General features: G+C 35.5%; 1 protein-coding gene across 1 annotated transcript in view; it reads left to right on the forward strand.

Annotated features, from left to right (window-relative positions):
* LOC112904262 (putative serine protease K12H4.7) overlaps positions 1-8,632 on the forward strand; it is a 23,064-nt gene that overhangs the window by 8,221 nt on the left and 6,211 nt on the right. Inside the window, exons 4-6 of the mRNA XM_025973870.1 lie at positions 2,731-2,990; positions 5,814-5,946; positions 6,861-7,030. Of these exons, the coding sequence (XP_025829655.1) occupies positions 2,731-2,990; positions 5,814-5,946; positions 6,861-7,030 (563 nt within the window). The remainder of the gene's footprint in view (positions 1-2,730; positions 2,991-5,813; positions 5,947-6,860; positions 7,031-8,632) is intronic.

The following is an 8,632-nucleotide window of genomic DNA, read 5'->3' on the forward strand; positions in this document are numbered from 1 at the left end:
TATTACTTAAACAATAAATATCTATACTAACCCGTATGTTAGAATAAGATACCCTTATCTTTCTCGGTTAGTCGCAGGTAACAAACACTACTTCTACCTTATAAAATTTGTGCATCTTTCTTTCTATTTAATCAGTTTTAGAATGTGTCTCTCTTTTATTACTTGTCAACGCCATTGAAATTTATTTAAGATTCATTACCTTTCGTACCCTAAATGCCTATTACAAAAATTAGTCACATATCCAACTTTATCTGTTTATTCTCATTTGAAATGTGTCAACATCTTCTGAAGTGTATTCAGTACAATTTATGAATGATACGGAATCAATCAAGATAAAACTGACTGCAGTTCAAAATCGATTAATCCGCAACGGAAGTTACATAATCTGATAATTACAATTGATGCAAGAAAACAAAAACAATGATTTTAGATTGGAAGAAAGAATAAACTTAAACTCGACTAACGAACTTTTAGAAATGGTTGTAATTTAGTAATTATAATAATTGATTAACGTACCAATCAGAAAAACAAGGATTAAGTTGTTAATTACCGTTATAAATATACCGAAAATGCATACAAATGCATACATAAATTGTTTTTAAACAACAATAAGATGTAATATATGTAAAGATACTATTGTTGTTGGTTTTAAGACAACTAACTATTAACAATAACAACACTCAATTTTAACAATTTATTTCTACTCCGTGTTTTACATCCGTCTTTCTACGACTGACTATCCCATATTACCCCCGCAGGGTGCAGGATAAGTGCCTGTTGCGTAAATGTATCTTGCGTCTATGCGTGCGTTTCCAGATGGCCCTTATGAAATCAGGTTACGAACAGGGAAATTCCACCCTGCGCCAACATAAATTCCACCCTCCGCTAACATATATATATATACGTATACACGAAATGGGTTTCGTAATGATCTTCGTTTCCTTTCCTTTTTATGCTATGTCAAATTTGGGACATGAGACCGCACAGAGCGGCCGCCTACCTAGGATCGGCCCTGTCTATATAATTATATATACGCGTTCCGGTAAAAAAAATTAGCACAACACCACTGACCGTACTACAAATTTGAGTTGCATTTTCTACAAAAGCGACCTCTACAACGTTGTAGTAATTTTTCATAAAGCATTTTTCAGAGTGTATATCCAAAACATAACCTTAATGGGGCAAAGGTCTCGATTAGGGCGCTTCGTTAATATCGTACTTAGTAGGTATGTTGTATTTTCGTGCTTTGAAAAAAATGTAAAACAATTAACCTAATCCAACCACTACCTAACCTAATTTCGTCATCGCATCACTTCCTTCCATTTTGATCCAAACTTCGCATTTTTCAAAAGATTGTGTCTACTTCTCCGTCCATTTCTTCTGCTCTTTAATTCATTTTTCATTTTCTGAGAAGGTGTCCTACCAACCTATCTCGTCAATTGCATATTAACTTCCATAGCTGTACCTATTCTCCTGCTCTTTCTTATTCCTCCATAATTGCCTGTTGCTCTTTATACAAACTATGTATCGCTCTTCTATCTCCGTAACTCATCTCTACATTTTTAAGTATATTTAACATCTTGTCCCATTTAACATTGTCAAAAGCTTTCTCTAAAGCTACAAATCCTATGTACGCACTCTTTCCTTTATAAGAAGAAAGGCTTTCACGGCTGGAATCCATAGTAGAATGAAGATTCGGGCTATAGAGCCACTACCACTGAGGATGTCAGCCGCAGTAGCTGACGAAACGTCTGTACACAATAGTTTATTTAGACCACGACCCTATAGCCCGAATCTTCATTCTACTCTTTCCTTTTTCTATCGTTTTCTCTATTGTTACCCGTAAAGCTAGAACGACCTCCCTCGTTCCCTTATTTCTTCTAAACGTAAATTGATCTTCCCCTAGTAGTTCTTCCGTCCTTTTTTCCATCCTCTGTACTGTAGGCTATTTGTTCTAAATGTCTCGCACCTATCCGCGCCTTTTTAGGCATGATTACTTACTACCACGTTCCATTTTTAATCCTCTGGGACTTTCCCCGTATATCGTAAATGCGACTAACTAGCTTAAACATACGATTTCTAATCTCTTGTCCTGTATGTTTTCGAATTTCCATGTATACTTGGCGCCTTATTATTCTTTAAGTTTTTTTAATGCCAGGAGATTGCTTATTTAGATGTTTATCTTATTTTAACTCAACTCAAGAATATTATTACCTTATTCGATTAGTAATGGTAGAATTAATTAAATACCAAACACAAATTCACTTCCGACGCCGGTAGCTTTTACTGACGCATGAAAGCAACTCGATCTTCAGCTTTTATTTATTTTATAACACTAACCTAATTTAACAAAAATTTTTTCTGTTAGGTCCACACACTTGCAAATAAAACAAAGGCCATAACCACCACAACACTCACTGCTTTTCTTATTGATCGTACAATCCCAAATCTAACCTAACTTTAATTTAATTTAATTAATGTTTTTCTTTAATTGCTTGAGTCATAAGGCTACAGTAGCAAAAGACAATGTGAACGAAGTGAGTGTTGTGATCCTTCCTATTGTTTGCAGGAACGTGGATCTCACAAAAGAAAAAAGATACAGAACTTGCCAAAATTTCAACAAAATTACAGGTGAGCACACTAACTGAAACCAATCCAATACCAATGTTAAAGCAATATAGTAATCAATTCATTTACTTAAACCTAATTATTCGTTATTTCTTACTTCAGAACTTGCCAACCAATGAACGTTACGACACCCGGTCGTGCTTTCTTCTTCAATACAATAGCAGACGCTTTTGCAGGATTAGTGCAATATGCAGTACCGGGTGAAATTGAAAGTGTTTGTTTCCAAATCGAAAATGCGACAGGTTCTAATGTAGAAAAGATAGCACCCTATGTCAGAACACAATATGTTGATAGCTCCTGCATGGTATTATATAATGATTTTATAGATCAACACTCATCTCCTAATATAACGTTAGATATGAGTAAGTATACATTCTTAAGTTATTACTCCTACCTCTAGGCCTATTGTTTATTACATATTATGATGAATATGTCCTACTTACATCTGCATGGGTACTCATTAAACAATTCCTTCAATTAATTTAAAAAATAAAATATCTATTTGCCAACTGAGATCTCTCTGAATGTAGTCTTTAAAAAGTTTTGCAATGAAAAGTACGAGGTGTGTTCAAAAAGTACCCGGAATTTTTAAATTTCGCGGGTCTGGAGAGTCCCAATGTCAATTTTTTTTTATTGTGTTGGTATACATACCCCTAAAGTATGATAAAATTTTCAGCTATATTCACTGTTTACTTTGTCTGTGGTAGTCGCTAAGGTTCGACGTGTTTTTATGAGCTCGGCGATTTTTGCTTGTATTAAGAGTATTAAATTTTGCGTAAAAAATGAAATAAAGTGTAACAAAGTGTGTGAATTGTTACAAAAAGCCTATGGTAAGTCTGCTATGAAAAAACCAAGTGTTTACGAGTGGTATAAGCGTTTTCAAGATGGCCGCGAAGACATTGAAAATGACGAACGCGCCGGTCGAGCCTGCACGTCAATAATCGACGAAAATGTGAAAAAAGCGGAAAAAATAGTTATGAATGATCGCCGAATCACAATTAAAGAAGTTGCTGATGAAGTTGGCATATCAATTGGCTCATGTCATAACATTTTTTCAAATGTTTTGAGCATGAAACGAGTGGCAGCAAAATTCATTCCAAAACTGCCTAATTGTTACCAAAAAAACAATCGCATGAACATCGCTCAGGAGCTGTTAAATGACGTCAAAGACGATCCCAGTTTGCTTGAAAGGGTCATAACTGGTGATAAAACATGGGTGTACGGTTATGACGTCGAAACCAAAGTACAATCGTCCACCTGGAAGCATTCAACGTCACCAAGAGTGAAAAAAGCACCTTAAGTTCGATCAAATGTCAAGGTTTTGCTTACTGTTTTCTTCGATTATAATGGCATAGTGCATCAAGAGTTCTTACCACAAGGTCGTACGGTTAATAAGGAGTATTATCTTGTTAGTTATGCGACGTTTGCGTGAAGCAGTCCGAAAAAAACGCCCCGATTTATGGAAAAACAATTCATGGCTTTTGCACCACGGTAACGCACCTGCTCACTCGTCGTTGCTTGTTCGTAATTTTTTGGCCAAAAACAATACCGTAGTCATGCCCCAACCTCCATATTCACCAGATATGGCTCCGTGTGACTTTTTCCTGTTCCCAAAGTTGAAGAGACCCATGAAAGGACGGCGTTTTTCCTCGATTGAAGAAATAAAGGCCGAATCGCTGAGAGTGCTCAAGGACATAACAAAAAGTGAATATCAAGAGTGCTTCGAAGATTGGAAAAAACGCTGGCATAAGTGTATTATATCTGGGGGGACTACTTTGAAGGGGACCACATTGATGTAGACGAATAATAAATATTTTTTTGAAAAAACGACAATTCCGGGTACTTTTTGGGCACACCTCGTATGTGTGTATATCAAAATTGTAGTAAAAGTATTTTTCAACTCTTTTTTATTTATCTCCTGGAATTTTCAAAAATTATCCGAAAATCTAGAAAATCCTTGTAAGCAAATTCTGATAGCTACTTTCAAAAAGTAAATACAGTTTTGAGTTTATTCATCGTCATAAGGTCGTCAGTCCTAAAACTGGTTGGACACGCACCTCACTTTTTCCAATCCTGAGCTAATCTTCGCAGATTTGCGAACAGAACTGCGCCTACCTCTACCCCTCCTAACTCCTGTTTCTGCATCTAATATGTGTCTAGTGTGACTAGATCTTCATGCCTGGGAAGGTGTCCTACTAACCTATCTCGCCTATTTTATTCACTTCCATATAGTCCTCTTTTCTCTTATTCTTCAAAATACCTCTTCATTTCTAAGCTTCTCTGTCCACGGTATTCAGTGTATTGCACAAAAATTTTTAATTAAAATGAATTTATTAAACCACATTAGTGATGTGCAAAGCAATATCAAGACCAAGGCCAAGATCGCCCTGTCGTAGTTTTTAGAGAGAAACATATGAAAAACCATCCGTCAGTTTTGATTAAGTATATGAAAGATTAGCCCTTCCTCAAGACTTCGTCCGCGCGAATAATTAAATATTGACTACATTTTCTTTATAAAATCCAAGGGACAAGGGCGCAACAAGGGGGGGGGTCCACGGGTGTCCGGGCACCCCATCGATTGGGTTAGGCACCCAGTCAATTCCAGTTGATTTAGATAATAAGCCAACTTGAAAGCTCGTAGATGAGCAGCCGAACTCGATCTTTTCAATTTTTCAATATAATACATTGATGACCTTTGTTTTAGTCATTTATAGTATTATGATGGGAGCACCCACTCAAACCGTAACGTTGTTGCACCCCTGCCAATGAATAATTAAAAAAGTATAAGTATAAGTGTAATTTACTATTACTAATAATAAATTAGCCCTGTCTACATGCCTCAAAACCTGTTTAGGCGTTCAATATTAATTTGAAATCATTTACCCTCTACAAACTACGTCATTAATTTGAGGTAGTTTGTAGTGGGTAAATAAAAATTCGAAAAAATGATTTCAAATTAATATTGCATATTAATCCACTATTAAGTAACTAACAATGTCATACGATTTCATAATATTGTTTAGGTGTTTCAAAAATTACCCCTTACAGACAGGGTATTCTAAAAGTACACAAATAACCATCCAAAGATTATTGCTTGGATTGTACAAACACTTCAATTTTACTTACATATTATAAATATTTACGGAAGAATAGATATATTTGTACAAGGCAGTAACTTCTCACAGATCGCCAGTGGTACTATCAAATTTGCACAGAATTTGGTTGGCTTCAAACTTCAACATCAACTAATCAACCTTTTGGTAACACGTTTCCTTTGGAATTATATTATCAACTCTGCAAAGATTTATTCGGAGTGGAGTAAGTACAAATGCAATTAAATAAATAAATAGAAATAAACTAATTGTAAGATAAAGGGGTTCTTGGCTTGATTCAGAGTTTACTGAAAGAGGAGTATTAGAAATTGGAAGAGGAAATATGTATGATAAAGAAAGAGATGGAACTTTGGGTTAGTCATAGTTGAATCAAGAACAAATAAATGAGTGGGTTACAAAGGCAACGTGTGTGGGAGAAATGGTGAGAGTAAGATGTTGAAAAATGATGAAAGGGGATGATTTGGGAAAAATTAATAAGTCGAAATTTGAGGATCATTTGAAGGAATCGGCAGGGATACTGGACGCCAGAATATGTGTAAGGGCAAGGTTTAGAGTGAAAATGAGATTAAATGGTGTAGTAGAAGAAAGAAGGATGTAGAATATACGAAAGAGGAGATGAAAGATTGATGAATGTGCTGGAAGCATGTAATGAAAGTAAATACTTGGAGGAATCTAGAGAAATGATAAGTGGAGGCGGTGCTGGTATGATCCTTTAAAAAAAATGATTTGTAAAAGAGAAAAATTATTACAATGGTCAATTGATTAATTTTTATAGATCCGATTTTTTTGTGTTGTAATGTTTTTCTGTTAAAATTGCTTAAGATCTTTAATGAAGTATTTACATTAATTAGGTTGAGTCTCTACTAAAGTATTTACCTGCTTTCTTACTATTCTTTATCTCTGATGACATTCTTATCAATGATGCATGTATAATTAAGCTTGTACAATATCCAATTTAGATATAACAAAGAAGCACTGAATATTAGTGTAGTGTTTCGAATAAAAGAATATTGAAAACACCAGTCACGACACTCTGCTGAACTTCAAATTTAATAAACTCCTTTATTAGACGTGAAACTTCTAAAAAACTTTTACAATATACTACTCTATCTAATTTAGATATGATGAAGAAGTATTAAGTGTTGGTGTGGAAAGAACAAATGCTTTCAATGGAGCTGATACTCCAGAAATATCCCGACTCATTTCAGTGCATGGTAGCGTGGACCCCTGGCATCCGGTGGGATTATTGAAAGATCTCCATTCTACGGCACTAGGATTTGTTGTTCAAGGTAGATCAATAATGTTACAAGATAATCGTTAAATTCGTAACTTACTCATTTGTCAAAAGAAATCGCCTTGCCCAAGTCATGCCGCAAGTCAAATTTACGCTCATCCATCTTCAGTTCATGTTTTTTTTTGTGTTACCTTACTGTACTTCATAAACTCAATATTACATTTTCATATATAGCAAGAAACGAATGAAATGAGTGATTGTATTCCAATCAAATTGTATTTTTGAAGTGAAACTTCTTTAGGCACGGTAGGGTAAGTTCGTTTCACCGAGCGGCATGGCCTAGAGGTTTAGACCATTGCTGAGCATTCGGGAGGACGCCGGTTCGATTCCGGGTTTGTCCGTCTACCTTGGTCCAAGTTTTTCTGTGGTTTCCTTGGATCACCTAGGCAAATGCTGAGGCAGTAATATTCCACAGATAATCTTTCATTCTCTTCTGTCTTCATTTCGTCCGTCTCATCTTCCACGCCCGATCCACCACCCACCCATTCCCACGATTCCTGAAAGCAGGCTGAAGAGGGCCTTCCGCCCTACCTTCCGGCGTAGNTAATATTTTAAATTACTTTTTGTATATTAATGTAATCAATGTAGCAAAAAGCTAAATAAACACATTATTATTATTGTTATTATTATAACAACGATTTCAACTAAACATATTTATAACCATGTTTATAATTTTTGGATTGTCTTGCTTTAGAATATTACGAAGTAGTCAATGACAATATCGCTCTCGCTTCACCAACGTGTCTTGCAGTGATTAGATCAGCAATGTCTGAGATTGAAACCCTGCTTGAAACCGAAGAAGGTATTGCCACAGTGTCAACATTATTCAGGTGGGTAGTTGGGACGATCACAATTTTCATAGTCCGCAATAAATTATCTGTGAGAATGGACATATCTTCTTTTTCGTTTCCACTTCCTTGTTAAGTTAGGAAATACTTCATGATTAATGCAGAAAAAGTGGAAAGGTATAACCGAAAAATAGTAAGCGGTGAAGCGGATTAGAGGTTGCTCATGTACGCTAAAGATCAGGATCGGCTTTATAACTGCCTGGATAGAACTATATCTTTTAACAAGCGTATTTGCTTTCCTAAATTCGTGAGAATGTTAAAGTTTCATTAAAATCCGATGGTGGGAACATCCTCAAATTCTGCTTGTCTGCATCTCTTTCTGTTACACATGAATTGTTTTGATGTTATTCCTTTTCCTTTATTAGTGCCCGCTGCAATTCCTACCTGACATCTCGTTTTTATGCTTACAATATTCTCCAAGTCGGCCGTGAGTAAAAGTAGGCGTTCTGACAGCAACCACCCTAGTCTAGACTATGCCAATTTTGAACGACCCAAGTATAGTTACATTGCAAATTTAGAAACATACGCAACTGAATTTAAGTTTCTACTCTCAGAGAAAACTGTTCATTACAAACACTAGCGAATAGAGGGACAGATACAAGTTGTAGTGAAAATTAATATAATATTGCAATTACTTTTTTTCCTACAAACTGTTTGTCTCTCTACTACAACGTTAAAGAATATGTACTGCAAATTCCTCTTAAAGGTTACTTTTCATTGTAGCATATCTTTATACAATAATTAAAAAA

This window comes from Agrilus planipennis, unplaced genomic scaffold (assembly GCF_000699045.2).
Source record: "Agrilus planipennis isolate EAB-ADULT unplaced genomic scaffold, Apla_2.0 scaffold30, whole genome shotgun sequence".
NCBI lineage: Eukaryota > Metazoa > Arthropoda > Insecta > Coleoptera > Buprestidae > Agrilus > Agrilus planipennis.